The sequence below is a fragment of the Odocoileus virginianus genome, chromosome 1, assembly GCF_023699985.2.
Source record: "Odocoileus virginianus isolate 20LAN1187 ecotype Illinois chromosome 1, Ovbor_1.2, whole genome shotgun sequence".
Lineage (NCBI taxonomy): Eukaryota > Metazoa > Chordata > Mammalia > Artiodactyla > Cervidae > Odocoileus > Odocoileus virginianus.
Genome location: NC_069674.1, coordinates 30,995,153 through 31,021,330, shown reverse-complemented (window position 1 = coordinate 31,021,330; position 26,178 = coordinate 30,995,153). Strand labels below are relative to the sequence as shown.

General features: G+C 39.7%; 1 protein-coding gene across 2 annotated transcripts in view; it reads right to left on the bottom strand.

Moving 5' to 3' along the window:
- Positions 1-26,178, bottom strand: part of AASS (aminoadipate-semialdehyde synthase) — a 70,796-nt gene that overhangs the window by 3,274 nt on the left and 41,344 nt on the right. For both annotated transcript variants that reach the window (XM_070466452.1, XM_070466461.1), the window contains exons 14-23: positions 24,623-24,744; positions 24,308-24,434; positions 19,942-20,052; positions 19,740-19,848; positions 16,958-17,098; positions 8,041-8,208; positions 4,568-4,663; positions 2,542-2,657; positions 1,794-1,882; positions 1,090-1,266 (exon numbers count right to left, since the gene is read on the bottom strand). In XM_070466452.1, coding sequence (XP_070322553.1) covers positions 1,090-1,266; positions 1,794-1,882; positions 2,542-2,657; positions 4,568-4,663; positions 8,041-8,208; positions 16,958-17,098; positions 19,740-19,848; positions 19,942-20,052; positions 24,308-24,434; positions 24,623-24,744 — 1,256 coding nt within the window. The remainder of the gene's footprint in view (positions 1-1,089; positions 1,267-1,793; positions 1,883-2,541; positions 2,658-4,567; positions 4,664-8,040; positions 8,209-16,957; positions 17,099-19,739; positions 19,849-19,941; positions 20,053-24,307; positions 24,435-24,622; positions 24,745-26,178) is intronic.

The window sequence follows — 26,178 nt, the reverse complement described above, 5'->3', positions numbered from 1 at the left end:
CCAATCTGGTAACTTGGGCACTGGCATCTGTTAGGATGGCTGAAAGAATAAATTTGGGCACTTTCCTTAAAGGTCATGATGACCTCATCCCACATCACTTCTTCACTACAGTCCCTCAATAACTAGTAGGTAGTTTAATTGTATATAGACTAATATTCCCTGGTGGCTCAGTGGTAGAGAATCCGCCTTGCCAGTGCAGGAGACACAGGTTTGATCCCTGGCCCGGGAAGATCCCCTGGAGAAGGATAATAGCAACCCATTCCAGTATTCTTGCCTGGAAAATTCTACAGACAGGTGAGGGGGGTGGGCTGCAGTCCATAGGGTCACAAAGAGTTGGACACAGTTTAGCAACTAAACAAAAATAATATGCTACTATAGATATATCTTCTGTTTGTTTCACAGAATGTTTTGATGTTTTTTATTCCCTTCACACCTTTACAAGAACAAAATGAGGTGTTATATTCTGAGATAACGCTTACTGAAAGCATATATGACCTTAAAGAAAGTTGAAATTTGAATTCTTTTAGCTCAAAACATACTGAGCATTGACAGTATGTTGAGATATGAGGATTAATAAAACATGGCTTATATTTTTGAAGATCTGGAAGTGACTACCCTCTGCTATTTCATTGTTACCACTCCCAAAATGCAAAATAGGGGGAAAAAAAAAAAAGGAAAGAAAAGAAGGCAATTAATATTCCCTGGGGACACTTTCTATGTGGTAGGAGGTTTATGTATTATTTCACTTCAGTGTTATACAACCCTATGAATTAGTGATGACAATTTCCCCACTTTACAGATGAAGGAACTCTGATGCAGAGATTCTAAGTAACTGGCATTCCATCACTCAGCCATCTTGGGGCTTACCTAGAACAGAAATCAGGTCTAACTCCAAAGCCCATGTTTTTTACTCATCACAAGGTGATCTCCCAGTCAGCCAGAACTTGGATCTTCTGAACTGGCTCACTTTTGGTGAAAGCCAGTGTCATACTGAAGACTAATTATTTGATTAGTCTTGATGTCATCCAGGTGTTGAATGACTTGGAGATCATATGGAGACAGACTTGGTCCTTTAATGAAAGAACTTACCATCAAGTAACATCTTGGCTGCCATAGCAGTGGGTAACCCCACGGTTTTAGCCATGGCTGAAAAACCATTGACATCCCCATAAACCACAAGATCAATAGTTTTATTTTCTAAATGTCCAGAAGGATGTCTGATTCCAAAGCTGTCTCTCATCACAATCATATCTTTCTCTCCAGGACCTTAAAATTAATAAATATACATTTGACAATGTCATTATCATTACAACTCCAATACCATATTTCATCCCCCTGCTCCTCCCCTTCTGCTTTCCAGTTTTCCTTCCTATTGTGTGTATCCTTAAATAATTAGATATACTGCTTTGTAGCCCAAAGGACAGATTAAAAATTCAAGGAAATGATAACTCTGACCAGATTCCTCTGTCCAGACTGGTCTCACTGTAACCCTGTTACCGACATGAGAGTACTGCTGGAGAGGCCATCCTCTCTTTTCCCCAGGATGCTGCTTCAGCACTCCCTTAATGTGTCAAAAATTAAAAGTAAAACGAATAATGGTTCCCTTTGCCATATTTTCAAGTTCACTCTTACTTAGTAGTTTTCTTATTCTTCCCTCTGGAGAAACAGCCCTAGTGCTCTTTCCCTCACATCATGTTTGCCCATTCCCACTGTGTAACTCTTGCCCTCCAATCCAATTCACTGGCTCTTAAGATCCTTCTTCTGGGATGTTCGGCTCATAGCCCATGGCCTACCATAGGAAAGCTTCACAGCCAGATGCTTGGAGAGGGCATCCACGAGCGACTCGGCCTGAGGGACTTGTTCATCCCCGAGTAGGCCCAACCTGCGAAGAATAAGAGATGGCTGCGTTCATTCCAAGTCCTACATATACACTCAACTTGGGAAGCAGAAGGGAACACTCATTGGATTTCATCTTGAAAGGGCAGAATCGTAAGAGGACAGCTCAAGTTGTAGGACTCCCACGTTACTGTAAAATAATAACAGTAATGTTTTCACCTTTAGAATCACCCCCAAACCCTCCAACAAGTGCTGCCTGAAGCCAGACCAGACAGACTGTCAGTGCACACTCTTGCCAAGCTTCTCCTGAGATTAACTTACAGGTTGCTTGTCCCATGTGAAGGGACCAGCAGAATGTGTCACGAGCAGGTGAATAACTATTTTAAAGTAGTTAAAGAAGAGTGGGAGAATCTCCTACAGGAGAGAAAAAATGCCCCACCTTTCTTGAAAACTGAGTAGTGATGTTTCTCAAAAATAAGTATTTCCCAAGTTATAATTGCCATTGAATTCCTCTCTCTACCTACTTTTTAATCCCTTTATGAACATAGTATATGGTAATCTCTCTACAACGGGCCAACTTTAGAGCAGCAAATTCATCAAAGACAATGTGAAATGTCTGTTTCTATCTTGACCTTTCTTTGACTAGAAAGAACTAAGTGATCATTGATTCAGTATTTTGCTCTAGGTTGACTGGTGTGTGCCTACCATTCGAGAGCCTCCAGCTGGGTTGTGTCTCCTCCTAGTTTCTTAAAGACAGCTTCCTTAAGCACATCACATTTAGAAGAGGATGAAATCCCAACTAGATCACAGAGGAGTTCTTTCTGGTTAGAAAAACAAAGATACAACTTCTAAGTTCCAAATAAAATAAAAAAATAAGTTTAGAGATTATACTAGGAAGACACTGGACCTCAAATTTTAAATTAGAGATAATTAAAAACAGTAAATTGTGGTGCACACATGTGCATACATATGTCTGCACACCACATCAATAAATGCATGGTATTTTAGAATGATATTTCAGCGATAAAAATGAGTCATAACACCAAATCAACACCAAAAGAGTAATATCATATTTACGATCACTTTGCCTGCCTTTGCAGATCCTCTTCATCAACTTTCACCCATTATCCCTCACCCTCCAGAAGTCTAGGATTTGGTATTCTTGTTTTGGCCAGGATAGAGTGGAAGGATCTTTGCTGTGGTTGCTAGTAGCAACCACGATTCTTTTATAAGTTCAGGAAATGAGGGAGATTGTGCAGATAATAAAATCTCAAAGCAAGAACAGTTAAACGGTGGTCATAGCTTTTTCCACTTTCTAAACAAGACTTTCTCCAGGCTCTGCTCTAGATTAAAAATCAACAAGCTTGCTCTGCAAGGGAAGGAGAAGATGGGACAAATGGGGAGACTACCATGTACTATATACACTACCATGTGTAAAATATACCTAGCAGGAAGGTGCTCTGTGATGACCTAGGTGGGGGGATGGGGGTTGGTAGGGAGGGACAAGAGGGAGAGGATATATGTATACGACGTGTAGCTGATTTACTTTGTTGTGCAGCAGAAACTAACACAACACTGTAAGGCAATTATCCTCCAATTAAAAATCAAAAACCTTCCCACAAAGAGGAAAAAAAAGAAAAACTAGTTCACAGACCAAATTGAGCTCACCACCTGGTTTTGTAAATAAAAACTTTTATTGAAACATAGTCACGCTCATTTTTTTATGAGCAGTCTGAACTGAGTAGTCTGACAGAGACCATGTGACCCATAAAAGCCTAAAAAAGTTACAATCTGGTCTTTTATCAAAAAAACAGTTTGCCAGCCCCTGTTCTAGACTGTAGCTGCCAAGATAAGGGGACCAGCCCCAAGAATGCTTGTACCAACCTTCCCAGTCAAATTGTCTCAATATCTGATTCATTCCATGGATATTTACTCACTTCTGTTCAACAAGTTAATTTATAAAAGCTGAAACTTAGATTGAAAAAACTCTCATATATACAAAAAATGAGAATTTAAAAGCAACCAGCTAACAAGAATACCACAGCTTGACTGGGAGACTTATGGGATTAGCAGTACAGATTCTTATCTCCTTGGGACAGATTTCTGGCATCTCTATTGAAATATGGGCATGTTAATTTAAATTGGATGACCAGCTGGTAACAAATTAATTCTTGGCAGTTAGTGGAAGCTTTATTTTACATGCAGTTCCAAGTCTCCAAAGTCCCTTCTAACCCTGAGACTCTAGGATTTAAATGCAATACAGATATGTACATAAACTCACTACTTAAAAACGCAAATTCCTCATGGTTACAAATGGTCAAATCAAAGACCTAATTCGGGCATTGGGAATCAGTTCTGGAACACCACCAGGAGCTCTCCTGCCTTCCCAGGTTCAGGAGGCCTTAGTTTAACTCTTGTCAATGAGGCCAGCACTTAGACAAGCGACAGAGCCCAGAGCCCAACGCAGAGGGCAAGCCCATCTCTGCTCAGGGCTGAGAGGGCAATCAAGTGGTACAAGTTGCTACAGGAAATAGGCCCCATGGGTCAGCCTCCACGTCCCCTCCATCTCCCAAAACAGTGATGGGAAAGGGGGCTTTGGGACTAGGACTTAACTTCTGCACATAAACCATAGGATGGGTTCTTTGCTGGTCAAAACCCAGGTTCAAACCTGACCATTTCAGAAGGCATTTCTGAAGAGCAGCAGACCACATGTAATTCCAGAGTCACTCACCCAGGTGAGTGGATTGGCATCAGGCTGAAGGGCAGGAAACGCATCTCTGTTTATGAGACCCAATTTCACAAATCCACTCAAAGCTTTGGCATACCCCTGTAACAAGAGTTGGTAAGCAACACATGAAAATGTCTTTAAAATTGTTTTTTAATTCTTTTGAAAAGAAGAATCTATCTTCATAATTCATTTCAAAAACAGGCAGAAGATAGCCATTTGTATGCTAGCATTGATGCAGCCACCCTTTGGTTCAAACCAAAATCAGTAGTGTAAAAACCATTCCACTGGTTTACTTAGGAGAACTTGCGAAACAGGGTCTTTACTTTTTCTTGGTAACATGTGAGTGGTGCTTTTTTGCAAATTTCCTCTTGTGTCACACATTCAAATCAGCAGAATTATATTTAACAGAACAGTTATTCTCTCTTTTTAATGGAAGAAGGAGCATGTAAGAATATCCCCCAAAGCAGAAAATACATTCCACTCATTGAGTCATTATTCTAATGCAAATAAGGAGCAGGGGAAAAAGGTAGGAGTTCGAAATTTCTAAAATGTCACCACTGATAAAAATTCCTCATGGGTCTTTCATTCTTGTAGGACAGGCCAAAGTTCTAGGCACGAAACCCATGCCAGTACACGCCTCCAGCCCAACTCACTAATGATCTTCTCCACCACTCACATTGTCTAAATAAGCCGCTGGGCTCTTCCAGAGACGTGGGCCTTGGTGCACACGGGGCCTGTGCCTGGAATGTGGTAACACCTCCTTCTCACCTATGAAATGTTTGCTCCTAAGACCCGGTTCAGCGCATCTGAACTTACTGCGAGGTAAGTGGGCCCTGCCTTCGGCTCTGGGTTCCTGCAGTGTTTGGCGCATGCCTCTGCAGTGGCACTGAACACAAACTGCAATTCATTGTCTATTCAGTCTGAACTGTAAGCATAGGAAGTGTGTGTGTCCTTCATCCCCCTGCCCTCAGCCCATTATCCACCATCCAGTATGCTAAAAAAACAAAAACAAATGGCAGGATGCATGGATTCTGAATGATAATAAAGCGAAGGAAGACCATAATGTATGTTCTCTTGTGAGCAAATCATGGTAAGTGGGGGGAATGAGAACGTCAAAATAAGGGGCTTTATAGCCACCGCAGTTAGAGAGAAACAGAAAGAGAGAGAATAGAAGGATGAGGAAGGAAGAGAAAAGCAGGAAGTTATTTCAGAAAGCAATAAAATTATTAAGATATAGTTTCTGTCGCCACTGGATATTTCACCATTTAATGTGTGGATTTTCACATTTCTGAAAAGCTGTACTACTCAAACTGTTCAAAGTTTACTAATTAAAGAATTCACGTTCATTTGCTCTAACCCAATGTAAATAGAGTTCAAAGAGGAGAAACAAAAAAAGCAGTAACTCCAGCTTGGTTCTAGGATCTGATAAGTACCAGAGTGCTTTTCTTCCAAAATCTCAGATACTGAGACATTTCTGAGCTATTTCTCAATCTCAGAAATATATCTTTATGGTGACCTCTTGAGATGAATTTATTATGTATATTCATTTATCGGTAAGTCCGTAGCAAATTGGTGTGCTTAGGGCTGAGGCCACAGAGATGAAATATCAGTGCCCACCCATGAAGACACTACAGTCCAGGAGAAGGGTCAGATAAGACAAATGAATAAGGCCTGGTCCATAGAGAGCAAAATCACGACCACTACAGTGGGCTGTCATAGCTCTGGGAGCACAGGAGGAGAACTCACATAGATGTGGGGGAGGGGAGTCAAGGAGAGGAGTTAAGATCCCATGAGAAGGTGATATGAAGCTGGGTCTAGAAGGACTCATGTGATAAGCAGGTGCAGGGAAAAAGTCAAAGTCTCCCGATCACACTAGGGTGACAGGGTCTCATCTCAAACACTGGAAAGAACATTCTGGCTACTTGAAGGGTTACTGACATTGCTCAGGGTGGTGGCCCTCATGGATATGAACCCTGTGACATCTTTCATTCTCTCAGGTTTGGTGGGATGGTTCTCACCCCTACACATTCTTGAGAGCTTTAGTTAATTCTTAAATCTTCTAAAATCCTCTATTTTGGGGTCTATACATTTGGCCAGAGATTAAAGTTATCAGAAAGTCCTAACTCCTGAATACCCTGAAAAAAATAGTCCCTACTTACTGTCTTAGAACAAGAAGAAAACAGAATCAAGAATCTGCCAGATCTGGGGAAGGCATGACTTCAGTTCCCACTAGAATTTGTCCTGTGCCTAAATGCTTATGAAACATCCATGGTTCTTCTATTTACTTAAGATGTTATCACTGACAATTCATTTAGTTCCCAGACAGTGAGGAAATCACATTCATGAGAGCACAGGAACCAGGAAATCTCACAGGGCAGTGAGATCTGAAATCAGATCCTTAATTTTTAGAGATCTATGTATTTTAGGTATGCTGGTTGTAGAGGGTTGAATATGTACCCTTCATAATTCATGGCCACTCAGGACCTCAAAGACTTCATGTGAATCTTTGCAAATGTAATTAGTTAAGAATCTCAGTATTTAGGGTGGGTCCTAAATACAGTGACTGGTGTCCTGGCAAGAAGAGGACACGACACAGTGACATAAGCAAGAGAAGATGTTATGAAGATGGAGGCAGAGATGGGACCAATATGTCTACAAGTTAAAGAGCACCAAGAACTGCCTGTCATCACTGAAAGTGAGGTGAGAGTGGCAAGAGACGGTTTCTCCCTCAAAACCTCCAGAAGACACAAACCCTGCACACACTCTGTTGAGAGGATACATTTCTGTTGTTAAAACTTTCACAGTAATTTGTTATAACAGCCCTAGGAAACCATTATACTGATTGTCTTAATCTGGTCACACTTGTAACTATTCTTCTGTGATTCAAAAATGTGTACTGGACATTAGTATTTATGGTCCTAATATCTACACTCTGTTTTGTGGTAAAAAAAAAAAAAAAAAATTTAAGATTTGATTTGGGGAAGGTGACACTGACTACAGGATCAGCTCTGGGGATGAAAAACAGGGGCCAAAGCTGACTGGCTCCTTTTTTCACACTGATCTCAGGGGCCCACGAGATAAAAACTCTACTTTTGACTGTGAAGATGTAGTTTTTCCTTCCCACTGGATTTGAACCTAAGATCCTGCGACCTTCCTGCCACTCTGTGAGACAGGGGACACAACCAAAGCTTGAAGGAAGGGCTGAGAGGTGAAGAGAAAGCAAGTTGCTGTGAGGTCACTGGACCCCACACCTGAGTACACCTGAAGCTGGCCCTCCACCTGCCCCCACACTTCTCATGAGTCAAAGGCTCCATTTTGGCTCCAGCCGTGTTATCTCCTGAAACAAGCAATCAAAAGAGAAAACAGACTCCAACCTGGTTTATCATCTTAATTATTTTGATTATGAAGAAAAATTACATGCTTTCGTTACTTACATCAAAACAGGCAACCTGTTCATCTCAAATAGAGCCACTTACCTTGTACCTCAGTGTCCCTCGTAATAAAGTGTGAGCAGATGGAATACCATAAATCTCAGCGTACTTTGTACTGTCTCTGTTAGGATAACCTTCCAAATTTAAGCCAGGGAAATAATCCATGGGAGTGACTGAATCCAGAAAGGAGATACCTCCTGCAGCATTCACAACCTGGGAAACATTGAAAAGGCACCTGTGGAGTTAAAACAGTGTATTCTCTCTTTGGACTTATCTATATCCTTCATATAAAAAAAAAATCAGCTTTTACAAAAAGAAAAAAAAGCAATAGATGATTTGAAAAAATATTTTAATGGCTTCCCTGGTGGCTCAGGTGGTAAGGAATCCACCTGCAACAAGGAGACCTGGGTTCAATCCCTGGGTTGGGAAGATCCCCTGGAGGAGGGCATGCAACCCACTCCAGTATTCTTGCCTGGAGAATCCCATGGACAGAGGAACCTGGAGGGTTATACAGTCCATGGGGTTGCAAAGAGTCAGACACGACTGAGGAACTAACACTCATCCTGGTCAACATCTCCTGTTCAACCTGTTCCACTATTAACTGAATTCACAAGGCCATTGCTCTCCCAAGCTTTAAAATTTGACTTAAAGCATTTTGTTTTTTACTAAGATCTTGCTTCTGATTTCTCCTCGCCCCTGGATAAGATGACACTGAATTATGTCCCCTAGAGTTCTTTTTTTAAATAGGCAACATGAGATAAGAACAGATATTCAAGGTGCCTTGTGTTCACATAGAAACACCATATTCTTGCTCTGTTCTTTCGCTTCACTCCCATCCCCCTTCTTGAATGCTACATCAGGTACCATTCACATCCATCCACACCTGGCATTTACAGAGCACCTGCTATGTGTGTGCCAGGATGGCACCTGGGAATAGGACAGTGATGAATAAGACTCAGCTCCTGCCTCCATGCACTCCTTTCTTCACTGAACAAACCTTTACTTAATGTCCATCAAGACCCGGGAGCAGCACTAGAGCAGCAATAAGATGCTCACAGCCAAGACCAGTCAACCAGCCTGTGGATGCTGGGAAAGGGAGTGGGGGAGACACCCTCTCACAAGGACAATGCAATGAACACACAGTGAGACTCCAAAAAATAAATAAATAAAAATGCTACGTCCTGATCTTCCTGCTGGTGAGAAATTACAACACTGATCCCAAGCTCTTCTGGTGTCTCAGGAACCCTCTTTCCTACATCTCTCCCTGTATCACACACAATCAAGATGCAGTGAAGTATTTTTTTCCCTTTCATCTTGAATAAGGGGCTAAATTCTTCTTTCAACTTGTGAGGCAGGTGATCATCCCTGAGGTCATGGAAAACATTCTGAAGTAATACAATGATCAGCGCTGAGCATCCTGGTGGAACTAGACTCGGTCCTGCTCGCACCCCTGGAAACAATTTCTGACCACATCTGAGAGCTTCACAAAACAACACTGTTCGAGGGAGCTGGTGATGGACCTTTGGATGGAGTCTGGGGAATTTGCTCAAAGGAGCCTTTGGCTAAACTTAATGCTTCATGAGGTTTATTTGTAGGGAGGTTTGACATGTATCTTGGTATGAAAAGGGAAACCGAAACATATGTATATAGAACTGAAGTCCCAGGAGGAAATGGGCAGTGCTGACCTCAGAGTCAGGCCTGGGGGGGTCTCTGCAGTCAAGGCCTCACTTTAGGGATTTCCCTGGTGGTCCTGTAGTTAAGTCTCTGCCCTGCCAATTCAGGGGGCAAGGGTTTGATCCCTGGTTGGGGAACTAAGGTTCCACATGCCATGAGGCATGGCTGTAAAAAAAAAAAAAAAAAATAGCCTCAATTTAAAGAGTATCAAGCACCATCGAAAATTCCAAGATGGAGAATCTGAAGGAAGTGAGGAGTGCTTTTAGTTTAATTTTCTTGTGAAACTCTTCTGAACTTCACAGTAAACATTTCCCAAATGCACTTTTCTTTAAAGCAAAATTCTTCCATCAGGACTCTAAATTTTTTGTAAGTCTAATAAATAGGCAAATGTTAACTTCTAGAGTCTTCCCACCTATCTCTCTTCTACAACCTATGGCAATTTTAAAATTTGGTTTACATGTTTGAAGGTTAGGGATTTTTAAGAAAAAGTCAATAAAGAGCACTATATTCCAGCACTGTACTAGTCAGAAATAAATCAGCTGGTTCCTAAATCTGTCATGAGATCCTTATAAGGAAAATAGGGAAATATAAGCTGGATGGTAATGATCCATTTAGTGACTGAAATGGAAGCAACTGGACCCCAACATTACTGGGTAGTTTGGTATCAATTCAGAGTTGTATTTCTAGTGACCTACCATGGGATTCATTCAGAAGCCCTGTCCTGTATGACTTGGACAAGAAAGAAAGACATACTTATCTATTTGGCAGAGAATATGCATTTTTTTCTGACTCGACAATTACATCCAAGATTCACTTCCAGCAGAGACACTGGCTCATTTCTCACTGCTGGTGTGGGCTGCTCTAAGTGCAAGCATCCCCCACGTGTCACCCACACTGACATGCCTCCCAGCCACCGAGGACCACTGACAAGAAGCTTGACTGCTAAACCAACAATACATCTAACACAAGCAGTACACAGACAAGCATTTATGCAGGGCCTGCTGTGTGCCAGGTGCGTTATATACATAACCTTTAATCCACACGATAACCCATTTTTTTTCAGAGGTAAAAACTGAGGGTGAGACAGTCACTCAGATGCATATTTAAACACAGGTCTATTTGAATTTCATTCCATGCAAAGATGGGCACAATAAAGGACAGAAATGGTACAAACCTAACAGAAGTGTAAGGTATTAAGAAGAGGTGGCAGGAATACACAGAAGAATGATACAACAAAGATCTTCAAGACCCAGACAACCACGAAGATGTGATCACTCACCTAGAGCCAGACATCTTGGAATGTGAAGTCAAGTGGGCCTTAGGAAACATTGTTAAGAACAAAGCTAGTGGAGGTGATGAAATTCCAGCTGAGCTATTTCAAATTCTAAAAGATGATGTTGTGAAAGTGCTGCACTCAACATGCCAGCAAATTTGGAAAACTCAGCAGTGGCCACAGGACTGGAAAAGGTCAGTTTTCATTCCAATCCCAAAGAAAGGCAATGCCAAAGAATGCTCAAACGACCGCACAATTGCAATCATCTCACACGCTAGTAAAGTAATGCTCAAAATTCTCCAAGCTAGGCTTCAATAGTACTTGAACTGTGAACTTCCAGATGTTCAAGCTGGATTTAGAAAAGGCAGAGGAACCAGAGATCAAATTGCAAACATCTGTTGGATCATTGGAAAAGTGAGAGAATTCCAGAAAAAAATCTACTTCTGCTTTATTGACTATGCCAGAACCTTTGACTGTGTGGGTCAAAACAAAACATGGAAAAATATTTAAAGAGATGAGAATATGAGACCACCTGACCTGCCTCCTGAGAAATCTGTATGAAGGTCAGAAAGCAACAGTTAGAACTGGATGTGGAACAGCAGACTGGTTCCAAATCAGGAAAGGAGTACTTCAATGCTTATATTGTCACCCTGCTTATTTAACTTACATGCAGAGTACATCATGTGAAATGCCAGGCTGGATGAAGCACAAACTGGAATCAAGACTGCCAGTAGAAATATCAATAACCTCAGATACGTAGAGGACACCACCCCATGGCAGAAAGTGAAGAAGAACCAAAGAGTCTCTTGATGAAAGTGAAAGAGGAGAGTGAAAAAGCTGACTTAAAACTCAACATTAAAAAAACTAAGATCATGACATCTGGTCCCATCACTTCATGCCAAATAGATGGGGAAACAATGGAAAAAGTGACAGACTTTATTTTGGGGGGCTCCAAAATCACTGCAGATGAAGACTGCAGCCATGAAATTAAAAGACACTTGTTGCTTGGAAGAAAACCTATGACCAACTTAGACAGCATTATTAAAAAGTAGAGACATTGTCAACAAAGGTCCGTCTAGTCAAGGCTATGGTTTTTCCAGTGGTCATGTATGGATATGACAGTTGGACTATAAAGAAAGCTGAGTGATGAAAAATTGATGCTTTGGAATTGTGGTGTTGGAGAAGACTCTTGAGAGTCCTTTGGACTGCAAGGAGATCCTACTAGTCCATCCTAAAGGAGATCAGTCCTGAATATTCATTGGAAGGACTGATGCTGAAGCTGAAACTCCAATCCTTTGGCTACCTGACATGAAGAACTGACTCACTGGAAAAGACCCTGATGCTGGGGAAGACTGAAGGCAGGAGGAAAAGGGGATAACAAAGGATGAGATGGTTGGATGGCATCACCGACTCAATGGACATGAGTTTGGGTAAACTCCAGGAGTTGGTGATGGACAGGGAAGCCTGGCGTGCTGCAGTCCATGGGGTCACAAAGGGTCGGATATGACTGAGCGACTGAACGAAACCAAAGTATTTGAATCCAACATCTGTGTTCTTTTTACTATACCATTTGCTGCTATTATTTAGTCAATAAATTGTGTCCATCTCTTTTGTGACCTCATGGACTATAGCCCACCAGGCTCCTCTGTCCATGGAATTCTCCAGACAAGAAACTGGAGTGGCAAGGTTCCAGGGCATCTTCCTGACCCAGTGATTAAATCCATATCTCCTGCATTGGCAGATGGATTCTTTACCACTGAGGGATTCTATAGGGATTCTATACCCCTACTATACCACACTGTCCCCTTAATGGTGGTCTTTTGTGGATCAGTGTTTTGAGAAGGATATTGATGAACCAGGTACAGCATTCCTGATCATGCCACCAGTGATGCACCTGAAAATTGCATTAAGAATGGCTGCAGGTAGTGGAGAGCAGAAACTTCAAAGGGGAGGTTGGGTGCTGAAGTCAAGGGAGTGGAAGGCAATAGAAACAAAGGCAGAAAACCCATCTCGAAGCTGTGTTTGCAGAAAAACACAATCCTTACTCATATATTATGTGCTTTGTTTGTGAGTGACTTGGGAGAGGAGGCTGAAGGAGATGGTGGCAAAGCTCTGCCACATCACCCCCAGATGCCATCAATGATCCACCACCCATGGAGGGAAGACACCTCAGAGAAGACACAATCACTGTCTCCAAATGTGTGCAAGGAAATCAGATGTGTTAGAAACAGGATTGGAAGTTAGAAGTGAGCAATAGTACCGGTAATAGAGCTCGTGGTCCTACATCCTTGCAGTAATTTCCAGTGAGAAACATCCTAAATCCTAGGCTGCTGCCTGAGTTGCTGGAAAAGTTTAAGGTTTTGATTTCAAGCAGAAGCCAGAGAAGTCACTTCACTCTGCCGTGATGATTCAGTGAATTACGTAAGGCCTGCTCCAAGGCAGAAGGTGATGGTGACAGAGATGATGGAGGGACAAGAGAGGCTTTAAGAAGTCTAACAATCCAGGTTAGGAGATAGACTGATGCACTTGAATCGCTGAGTGAATAATACATCATCCAGAAAGTTCTTAGACACAGACAATCAAAGTGTGGGAGTTCAGACAAGGGAATAGTGAACAGGGGCTGGAGTGGTCAGGACAAGCTGCAGTCACAAGAGGAGACCTTGAGAAAAGTATCGTTTTAGCAAAGAAAAGAAAGGCATAGTGTTTTCTCTTGGTGTCCTCCACAGTGTCAGGGAGATGCAAAAAGCACTCCTCTTACAAAAGGAGTTCAGGATGAAAGGGAAAAACTTCAAATTCAACAAATACAACTTCTACTGCCTGAAAACAACCTCTTGCTTTCCCTGAGTTCTCAACATTTCTTTCTTTATGCAGCTAATATTTGCTGGGGATTTAAGACATGCCTGACAGTCTGTTGTTAAGCAGAGTATAATCTATATATACCTCACAGAATCCGACTGTGAGAACCCTGCAAGGCTGGTGTGATTATGCTTATCTTCAGGCAGCGAACCCAAAGCTCAGAGAGATGAAATGATGGCTCAAATACGGCCCAACCAGCAATGGCAGAGCTAGAGCACCATGCCAGGCCCCCTGGCATCAGGCTCTCTGCTCTTTCTGTTGCACACACTGCTGTCCACTGACCTTCTCCTTGCTATAATCTTTATCTGGTCATATAATCTTTATATGGCCTCCTGATAACAAGCATTTTGCACAGCTGTAGCAAGAATTCTTCCTGCATTCATACGTAAGTTTATACCAAGCATGGGTCAGTCTCTGATCCACACAACAGAAGGTGGAAGGGGCTGTTGACACACAACAGGAGATCGGCAGTGGTGTAGAAAAGGATGTGTGCCTGGTAGAACCTCAGACTGGGACCCAAACCTTCATGATTTGTAAACCTGGAGAACTAGATGGAACCTTAGTGCCCACCATCAGGACACTGATGCCCAGTTGACCTTTACAACTTCGTAGTCTTTGGTGACACTCAGGGATGTCAGCACTTGGACCAGAACCCAGGGGAGTCCTGTTTCATATCTTGAAACATGTGAATGTGTCTTTTCAGAAACAAGGTAAAGTGTCCTGCTTGCTTTGTCGTGTTTTAAGTTCAGCTCTGGTCCTCTGGTCATTAAATCAGCTCACCTCAATTTCAGCTGCACATTAGAATCATTTGGGAGGTTTTTAAAGATCCCCAAGCCCAGGCAAATCAGAATCTCTGTGGAATGTAGCCCAGACATCTGTATTTTTAAAGTGCCTTGGCAATTCCAGTGTGTAGGCAAGGCTGGGAGCCACACTCATCATAGGTAATAACATTCACCCTAAGAAATTCTTTCAATTTACTCCTCTTTTTATAGGAAATACATTTAGACCACAGATACACTGAGAACTTTTAATACTGCTGCCAGAATCACCTTTTTGAGACTGATGTCTGACCACATAATTTATCAGTCCCTGCAGAGGTAGGACGAGCATGAGATGAGTGAGGTGCTTGGGGCACAAAACATAAACGGGAACCCTTGGTTCAGTTACATTTGTTCCTCAGTGTGAGTCTTTCCTTACAGTCACAAGCATAAATTATCAAAGCAGATCAATGTGATCTGGACACTGGCAATCCCTGGTGGCTCAGATGGTAAAGAATCCACTTGCAATGCAGGAGACCTGGGTTCGATCCCTGGGTTGGGAAGATCCCCTGGAGAAGGGAATGGCTACCCACTCCAGTATTCTGGCCTGGAGAACTCCATGGACAGAGGAGCCTGGGAAGCTACAATCCATGCCAGGCTACAGTCCACGGGGTCACAAAGAGTTGGACACAACTGAGCAACTTTCACTAATGCCAATTGCCATCTCTAACTGAGGCTGAGTTAGGTCAGCTTCTTATGCCTATTTCTCTCTTGGAAACTTTATCAGTTCAGTTGCTCAGTCGTGTCCGACTCTTTGCGACCCCATGAACTGCAGCACGCCAGGCCTCCCTGTCCATCACCAACTCCCGGAGTTTACCAAACTCATGTCCATTGAGTCGGTGATGCCATCTAACCATCTCATCCTCTGTCGTCCCCTTCTCCTCCTGCCTTCAATCTTTCCCAGCATCAGGGTCTTTTCAAATGAGTCAGCTCTTCGCATCAGGTGGTCGAAATATTGGAGTTTCAACTTCAACATCAATCCTTCCAATGAACACTCAGGACTGATTTCCTTTAGAATGGACTGGTTGAATCTCCTTGCAGTCCAAGGCACTCTCAAGTGTCTTCTCCAACACCACAGTTCAAAAGCATCAGTTCGTTGGCACTCAGCTTTCTTTATAGTCCAACTCTCACATCCATAAATGACTACTGGAAAAACCATAGCCTTGACTAGACGGACCTTTATTGGCAAAATAATGTCTCTGCTTTTTAATATGCTGTCTAGGTTGGTCATAACTTTCCTTCCAAGGAGTAAGCATCTATTAATTTAATGGCTGCAATCACCACCTGCAGTGATTTTGGAGCCCTAAAAAATAAAGTCAGCCACTGTTTCCCTATCTATTTGCCATGAAGTGATGGGACCAGATGCCATGATCTTAGTTTTCTGAATGTTGAGCTTTAAGCCAACTTCAGTATTCAGTATTTAAGCCACTTCAGTATTCTTGCCTTGAGAACCCCATGAACAGCATGAAAAGGAAACCATATAGTGTTGTTGTAAAAATCAGATGAAACTGACACTCAGCACAGTCATGAGTGGCAATGTCTCTGCCAGGCTGGCACCTTCTTAACCCTCAAAGCTGAGTACATCTCTTCCTGCTAATTTTCCTCTCCCCAATCTCCTCATCAAAATCAAGTCAATTACTCTTTCATTTGCATCACTGTGACATGTTAGCATACTTTGGAACTTCTCTCATTGAATTATACCAATTTTTCCAGTGTCTGCCTTTCCTGCCATGAAGCTATCTGGTAAAACAGGGGGTAAAAAGGCTTAGACCTGGATTTGAATCCCAGCTGAATGGCTGTGAACATTCTCTTTGAGCCACAGTTTCCTTATAGTAAAATGATGAAAACAATACTAAACTATGTTCTGCCACACAGCAGCTGGGAAAGAAATGTTAGTTTCTTTCCCTCACCCACAAATTCTCCATCCCAAGAGCCACCCCATTTCAGTCATGAGTTCTCTGAGATCAGGAGCTTCATTCAGCATGATAACCTTTAGTGCCTTGGCCCAAGTCTAGCACATAATAGGGACTCAGTAAACATTTGTCATGCTGAAATAAATTGCAAGACGACCAGTAGATACACATGCAGAGAAGCCGAGTGTTTAAACTGCAGAAACAACTTGCAAGAAGGCAAAGAGGAAAGAATGAGCTTTGCTGGGAATGGTGAGGAGAGCACTGAATAGAACAGAAAATACAGACTGGGAAACACCGCAGGAGGAGGAAATGGCAGAGAGGCAGCACAGCCAGCACTAAAGGGCCTTGGAATCAGGGGAAAAGATTTTGGATTTTCTTAGGCAGTTATTTGGATTTGTATCTCTAAAGCTTTGATGACCCTCCTTCACCTTTCCATTGAGCAGGTAGGTAGCGGGCTGCATTATGTTCATCAGAACTCCCACTGGACTCCAGCTAAATTTGTATCTCAAAGGATTGTCTGAATATTCAGGAGCTGGAAGGCCACCGCAGTAGGAAACATAAGATTCAATCTGTAAAATAAAGAATCAACAATAAGATGGAATAATCTAGCCAAATAACTAAGTACAATGACACAAATAAAGTAAACTTGTTAGAATTTCTCCTTTCTTAAAGTTACAAAGGCTTTCAAAAATACATCCTTGAAGCCAAACACCACTTAAGTCCATTATATTTATATATATATATATATATATTTTTTTTTTAATCCTCTAGATACTGTGACTAATATTTTGCTCCATTAAAACTCCAACTGTTAGTTCAATTCTGCTTGATCATTGCCTCCTTTTAATTCAAATTATATATTTGATTATAATTTGGTTCAGTTCAGTTCAGTTCAGTCGCTCAGTCATGTCCGACTCTTTGCGACCCCATGAATCACAGCACGCCAGGCCTCCCTGTCCATCACCAACTCCCAGAGTCTAACCAAACCCTTGCCCACTGAGTCAGTGATGCTATCCAGGCATCTCATCCTGTCGTCCCCTTCTCCTCCTGCCCCCAATCCCTCCCAGCATCAGGGTCTTTTCCATATGTGCATAACTATTCATACTGATTAATATGTTAATATAAAATATCGTTAATTGTATGATACAGTTTAATTAGAATCTATATTTGATTACATACATATATAATCTATTTTAGGTTATATAATCTGATTCATTCATTCATTCACTTTATGTCCAATAGCTCTTTCTTATGTGTAAAAGATATTTTATATACCAACAGATTGATAATATTATAAAGAATTTTTCTCACTTTTAAAAGTCAAACCATACTACAGCATTTTCAAAGCAGTCTAAAGATCAAAAACCAAAATATTTTTTGCTGCAATTTATGTCGAAGAGTATTCTGCTGATGTTTTCCTTTAGAAGTTTCATGGTTTCTGGTCTTACACTTTAGGTCTCTAGTCTATTTTGGATGAAGTAGCAGTCTAAGTCTTTTATCAAACCAAAATATTATAGTAGCATCTATTTCTCTAAAAATTTATGCTAAGACTTGGACTCTTTTTAACCACACAAATATTTCTGAAGTTTCAAAATTATACTTGAAATTTCTGGTCACAGTATGAGTTAGAATGTAGCAGCTTTTTCTCAAAATAGACTAAAGACTGAAGTGTAAAACCAGAAACCATGAAACTCCTAAAGGAAACAGGCAGAATACTCTGACACAAATTAGAGCAGTATATATATATTTTTGGATCCCTCTCCCAGTGCAAAGAAAATAAAAGCAAAATAAACAAATGAGACCTAATTAAAATGTATTAGAATAAAAAAAATTTAAAGCTTTTGCACTGCAGAGAAAACCATTGACAAAGCAAATGACAACCTACTAAATGGGAGAAAATATTTGTAAATGATATGACTAATAACATGTTAATACTTAAAATATATAAACAGCTCATTCAACCCAACATCAAAAAAACAAACAACCTGATTTGAAAATGGGCAGAAGGCCTGAACAGGCATTTTTCCAAAGAGAAAATGCAGACGGCCAACAGGCACATGGAAAGATGGTCAACACTGCTAATCATCAGGGAAATGCAAATTAAATCACAATGAGAAATATCACCTCACACATGTCAGAGTAACTATCATCAAGAAGAACACAAACAACAAATGTTGGAGAGGATGTGAAGAAAAGGGAACTGTATACACTATTGGTGGGAAAGTATATTGGTACAGCTGCTATGGAAAACAGCATGGATGTTTCTCAAAAAGCTAAAAATAGAATTACCATATTATATACCATATATATCACTGCTGGGCATATATATGAAAAAAGAACTAATTTTAAAAGATGCATGCACCCCAATGTTCATCACAGCATTATTTATAGTTGCCAAGATATGGAAGCACCTAAGTGTCCATCAACAGATGAATGGATAAAGAAGATGGGGTATAAGTATACAGTGGAATACTACTCAGCCATAAAAATAACTAAATCTTGCCATTTGCAACAACATGGATGGACTTGTAGGGTATTATCCTAAGTGAAATAAGCAGACAGAGAAAGATTGCATGATATCACTTATCTGTGGAATCTAAAAAAACTAGCAAATATAACAAAAAAGAAGCAGTCACAGATAAAGAAAACTAACTAGTGGTTACCAGTGGGGAAAGGGAAGCGGGGATGTGCAATAGAGGGGCAAGGTATTACAAGATACAAACTATTATGTATAAATAATACATATCACTGTTTATTGGATCACTATTGGTTTCATAATGTAAATACTATATATTGAACAAAATAATGTCAGATTTTTTATTACCATAGTTCATGTTACTAGTGGGGCTTTCAGGGGCTTAGAGATTTTTTTGGTTAACATTCAGTGCAAAAGTACTAGATGGTGTATGACACTAAAGTTGAGTTTTAAGGGATTCCTAATATGTTTGCTATCTTTTTATCTGAAGTAATAAATAAACTATGATCTTGAAAGTGCCTGAAAAAAAAATAATTAAAATAAAATAAGCTATAAGGAAATATTGTACAATACAGGGAATATAGCCAACATTTTATAATAACTATAAATGGACTATAACCTTTAAAAAATAGCAGTTTCTTTAATCAAAATTGTAGAAAGATTATTTCCATACACAAAAACCTAGACCTCTTAATAATTTCCTAAATGAACCTTTGGGTGTCAGTTGGGCTCACCGTGGCTCCCACTTCTTTGGCCTTATCTATTGTTTCCATAGCCAACATATGATCAAGACCAGGGTCCAATCCCAATTCACCAATGACTGTGATGCCAGCATCTTCCACACTAAAAGAGGTAGAAGTAGAAAGAAGGAAACTTTGGATAGAAAATTTTAAAACTTCCATGGAGCTGCTTTGCTTAAAACTGACTGAAACTTACCTCTTTTCTAATTCTTTTAGCGCTGGGGTGATGTAGCTTGCAGTGATCATGTTAACTTTGCTTGCGATGCACGCCTTGGCCACAAGAGGATGCAATACATAAGGTAGCAAGCTTAAAAACAGGGAGAAACTCATCAGAAACTTTTTCAACTCTCCTTCCAATGCACCTTGAACTGCACTAAAGTGAAGACATCACACTGATAATTCTCTCAGAGATGATCAATTACTCCTTGAATATTATAGAATAAATTCATCCTGTTATCATATTTAAAACTCTCCACAATATGATCTTCAGTTCACCTTTCCATTTTTCCTCCCTGTATCTCCTTCATAAACTATAGAAGCTATTATAATTCTCCATTCACAGCCTTTACTTTTCCATTTCTGAGCCTTTACTTTCACTATATCTTCCTCTTAAAATTGTTCCTCACCTGCCCACCCCCATCCAGGTCACACCTTCCTTAAAGAAAAGTCTGAAAAGGTACATCCTCCAGGAACCTTTCCCAGATTTTCCCAAATCCAGATCTTCCTCTGTATGTACTCAATTATCCCTTTATAACATTTAATGAAATTTATTTTACTTATCCTTATATTTCTATGATTTTCTGTCTTGAGTTCCCTAGTAAAAGAAAAGGTTGCTATTCTTTTTACCTCCAAGCCTTCCAAAAGGGCTGTTGTTAAACTAAGTCAAGGTGATCCATACATTACATTAAAAAGGAGAGCCTAGGCAAGGCCAGAGGGGGAAATGAGTTTTAATGGTATCGATTGTTGTAAAAGCTATTGAAACAGCTAAAAGTTTATGCATGCATGCTACATTGCTTCAGTAGGGTCAGACTCCTTGCAACGCTATGGACTGTAGCCCACCAGGCTCCTCTCTCCATGGAATTCTCCAGGCAAGAATGCTGGAGAATGTTTGGCAGAAATTAACAAAATTCTGTAAAGCAATTATCCTTCAATTTAAAACATACATAAATTTTTTAAAAAAAAGAATGCTGGAGTGGGGTGCCATGCCCTCCTCCAGGGGATCTTCCCCACCCAGGGATCAAACCCATATCTCTTATGTCTCCTGCATTGGCAGGTGGGTTCTTACCTAAGAAGGCCTAAAAGTCTGTATGGTGAACAAAAACTGAAACTGTACTCAAAACTCAACTGTAAGTTTTCTAAGCATCTCGCTTGGATGTTTTACGTTGGTGCTGGGACTACACAATCACAAAAAAATGAATTTCCACAAATATTGATATATATTAGTATATTCATATTCTATCCAAGGACTAATAAGCATCCTATCAGCCACATAACAAAAAGTTCTACTAGCTTATTACCTATTTGGTAAAGCTATCTATGCAGTATAATGAAAATATAAAAATAAACTGATAAACATTATTATAGTGTATCACTGTACTTGTTACGTTTATCCTGTTTATTTCAGATTTTCTCTATTTCACATAAAACCAAACAATAAAATCACCTCTCAGGCACTCATCTCTCCTCAGGTTAACAGAACAGAGAACTGTTACTTAGATTTATTACCATGCAGAACAGAATTATGTACGTATCTTGCCAATGACAATATGAAAACTCTTTATCTCTGTATTTCAGCTTTTTTAATCAAAAATAATTGTTACTAAATATAGTAGCCCTTCAAAAGCCAGTGTACCAAATATCTGCAAAACTCTTTGTTGGAAAAGTATTAACAGAAAATGTTCCATGGCATCATCTTAAAGGTTAAGTGAAGTTTTTTTTGGTCACATTCCTCACAATGAAAACTTGCCTGATAAAAATTTTATCAAGATCTAATAATATTTGTTAAATTTTGGCATTATCAGCACTCATCTAAAAATATGCTGAGAACTAGAATGAGAGGACTTTGACTGGTGGTGCCTATATTAGACAAAGGGATTAGAACTCATAATTCATTGTGTATGTAAGAGAGCATCTATTCACCAGCACATAACTCAATCCAAATAGTTGGGAATGTCACTTGTGCAAACATAGACAAAATATAAATCTAATTCTCAAAATAATAAACTCAATTACGACTTTGCATCAGCTCATTAAAAACTAAATTGCAAAATAAGACCATGAGAATTTGACATATTATTACAAAATCTTGTGAACATTCTCCATTCATTTTACTTTGATAGCCCCTAACATTGTGTTTATATCAAAACATTCTTTCTCCAAATTAAAAAATAAAAAGTTATTTAAGAAACACTACAGGATAACAATGTTTAACAGCATTTCCACTATTGAGCATAGAAACTCAATCAACTAAGAAAAATTAAATATATAACAGATTTTGCTAATGTTAAATCTTATTAAAGGTCACAAGTTCAATGAATTTTAAACTTTATACCTATTATTAGTTTATTGTCTGTGTCCATAATTTTGTCATATTTTGCTTCCAATTTTGTTCAAAATGTGTTTTATTATGTTGTTTTCTTTTTTTAATCAAACAATAATTTTATATTTAGGTACCTATGTGTGGCAAAACAAATTCTCTTTGTTTTATCAGTAGGCTACAATATTCCATTTTGAATAAGGGCTTGCTTTCATAATCATATCCTGACAGACAAGGTCTATTGATTATTAATAAATTTTTATTAAAAAATAACTAATGCACATTAAATTTTTATAAATTGAATCATGTTTTTGAGTGTTCAGAGTGATCCTATATGAAGAGATAATGTGAAAGTTTCACTTAGAATTACCTTCAATTGTGTCTGTTTTCCAAGCACCACTATCTTTTTTAAGGAGGACATCATAGAACTTCTCCCAAAGATATCATTTGAGTTGGAACTATGAAAGTGATATAATTATGAAAGAGCAACTTAAGTTCCTTCTGTCTTCTAGGAAAAAAATATATTCTAGGAATAAACAGTTTATTCTCATCACTTTGGTAATTTCAAAATGAAGTATCTAGTATCACGTAGCCCTATATCTAGAAGTTAGATCTGCATTTGTAATCAGTTCAGTTCAGTTGCTCATTCGTGTCTGACTCTTTGTGACCCCATGAACCGCAGCATGCCAGGCCTCCCTGTCCATCACAAACTCCCGGAGTTTACTCAAACTCATGTCCATCAAGTCGGTGAGGCCATCCAGCCATCTCATCCTCTGTTGTCCCCTTCTCCTACTGCCCCCAATCCCTCCCAGCATCAGGGTCTTTTCAAATGAGTCAACTCTTTACATGAGGTGGCCAAAGTACTGGAGTTTCAGCTTCAGCATCAATCCTTCCAACGAACACCCAGGACTGATCTCTAGGATGAACCGGTTGGATCTTCTTGCAGTCCAAGGGACTCTCAAGAGTCTTCTCCAACACCACAGTTCAAAAGCATCAATTTTTCAGCACTCAGCTTTCTTCACAGAGCAACTCTCACATCCACACATGACCACTGGAAAAACCAAGCTTGACTAGAAAGACCTTTGTTGGCAAAGTAATGTCTCTGCTTTTTAATATGCTATCCAGGTTGGTTATAGCTTTCCTTCCAAGGAGTAAGTGTCTTTTAATTTCATGGCTGCAGTCACCATCTGCAGTGATTTTTGGAGCCCAAAAAATAAAGTCTGATGCTGTTTCTGCTGTTTCCCCATCTATTTCCCATGCATTTGTATTAGATAGTAATAAATGATATATTTCAAGGTCTGTTTCTCCTTTAAGGCTAAAAATGGTCATAGGGCTAAAGAATCTACTCACTCTCATTTAAGCTTTATAAGTCCAAAGGTTAAAATAGCCACCAGAATACGAATCATGAGTGCCTCATGACCCAGCAATTCTACTTCTAGGTAAACATCCAACAGAAATGCATATATATGGTAACCAAAAGACAAGGACTAATTTGTTCATAGCAGCACAATTCATAATAGCCAAATGCTGGGAACAACCTAAACATCCATCACTAGTCAAATGGATAATAATAGTATAGTCACACAATGGAACATTACACAGCAAAGAGAATAAACTATAGTTACAGACAACACCACAAAGGACTGTCAATGAAAGAAGGTAGCCACAAATGGGGACACACTGAAATGAAAACTAGCAGAAATGAATCTCTGTGTTAGAAGCCAGGACAGTGCTTACCCTTGAAGGATGGGACTAGTAATAAATAGAGGCCCAAGGAGAGCTTCTTGGCTGCTATTATATTCTGTTTCTGATGTGAGTGATGGTTACATGCTGTGTTCACTTTGTGAAAATTCACTCAACTACCTAGCTCTGATTTATGCACTTTCCCAGATGCACACTCCAATTTAAAAGTTTACTGAGCGAAGAGAAAAGGAGAGGAGAGAGGAGGAAAGGAGAAGACAGAAGAGGAGAGAAACTAAGAAATAACAACGAAACACATGTCAATCATTTCTTGCTACATACTAACCTGATGACAAGATCCTGCGTTGCCACCAAGGAGCTCACCTTCTCTTCTTGTTTGCCAACGTGCAAGCTAACAGGATTAATATTATACTTCTTGCCTAATTGTTCAATTTGATTCTTCATGTCAGAGCCTGTTTCAAGAATTTAAAAGTCCACGCTTTAGATTTCCCATCATTAATCAGAGAGTAAAACACACTTTAACATCTCCAAAAATAATTTTTTGAAGTTTAGAAACAAGACGGTAATTTAAAATTCACAGAGTAACGATGTTTTGAAATCAGTTTTACTTCTTCTTCTTTAAAAATCGGGGCTTATTTACCTACTGTTATTTCAATACTATCATCTCTCGACAGGTATTCCAATACAGGCTCAGATACGTAACCAGATCCAAGAACCAAGACCTTTTTCTTGGTGCCCATTGAAAGTGCCTGAGCACGTTCCCTATAAATAAAAGGCGGGGAGAAAATATTAACAAAAAAACTTTTAAATAAAATGTCACTGTCCCCAAACCAAACTAAAACTTAGACTGTGAAGCAATCATTTTCCCCCCACATTTCTTACAATAAGAATCTCACCAGGAGTTCCCAATACCAACATTTTACATTAGTTATTTTATATCCCATATAATGAACTATAGATCCAGACATCTTTGATGTGTATGAATTCCCAGTACCACCAATGAGGTACAGGTGCTGGACCAATGCCTGGATGCTCACAGCTGAGTCATTTGGTCTCATACTTTATCCTTCCAGGGGAGGACATTGATTCAAAATCATGCTAGGGGCCTTTTATCAGATACCTATTTACTCCTCACAACAATCTGAGGATACTACAATCTGAGCAGGAGGTTATTATCCATATTAGTCACAGTCTTGTGATTTATCTTTTGGGTCACTTGAAACCAGTGAAAACCATGATTTTGTTTCTCTTTTTTTTTTTTCCAAACTCTAAACTTTTTATTTTGTATTGGGGTATAGACAATTAACAATGTTGTGATAGTTTCAGGTGAACAATGAAGAAACTCAACTATAGGTATACATGTATCCTTCTGCCCCAAATTTTTCTCCCATCCAGGCTGGCACATAACATTGAGCAGAGTTCCATGTACTTAACAATAGGTCCTTGTTGGTTATCCATTTTGAATATATCAATGTGTACATGACCTTCCCAAATTCCCTAACTATCCTTTCCCTTTGGGAAACTGTAAGTTCATTTCCTAAGTCTGTGAGTCTCTTTCTAAAACCATAATCTTGAAATCACAAATGCTATGGGTTAAATGTAGAAACCTAAGATGAGTCACTAGGCAGAACTCTAATTCTTGAATTTCTCTGTTGTTGGAATTTGTACTTGCCTGACAGTTAATGATTTGTCTTTCCTACAAACTCTGACCTCCAAGATAGTGATTTAGTCTTCTCCATCTTTATAAGCCCACTATTGCTCATTGCGTTCTGTCTTAAGGATACTCATTAAAAGTCTTCTCAATCAAATTCCCAGATATCAATAAAAAACCATGGAAATGGTTTGGTGCCAGAGACTTAAGCAGAAGGCTCTGTTGCTGGAATCTTTTAGGCTAGGATGTCTCTCAAGCTTTAACCTTAATTTAATTTCACTTAATTTCATTAAGTATAAGTACATAAAAATAAATGTAAATATAAAATGCTTCCACCCCTCTTTACCCCTAATACTCCTATCACTGATGATGGGGGCTTTCATTTAACTTCCACCTCTATCCCATTTTACCTCCCAGAAGAAAGCACTATTATTGGCTATTATAGATCCTTTCTAATAACACCTTCTGTAGTTTGGGTATATGAAACACATTATTTTGATCTCTAAAAAGAAAATGTTCAAAACACATTTTAAAAAACTTACTTC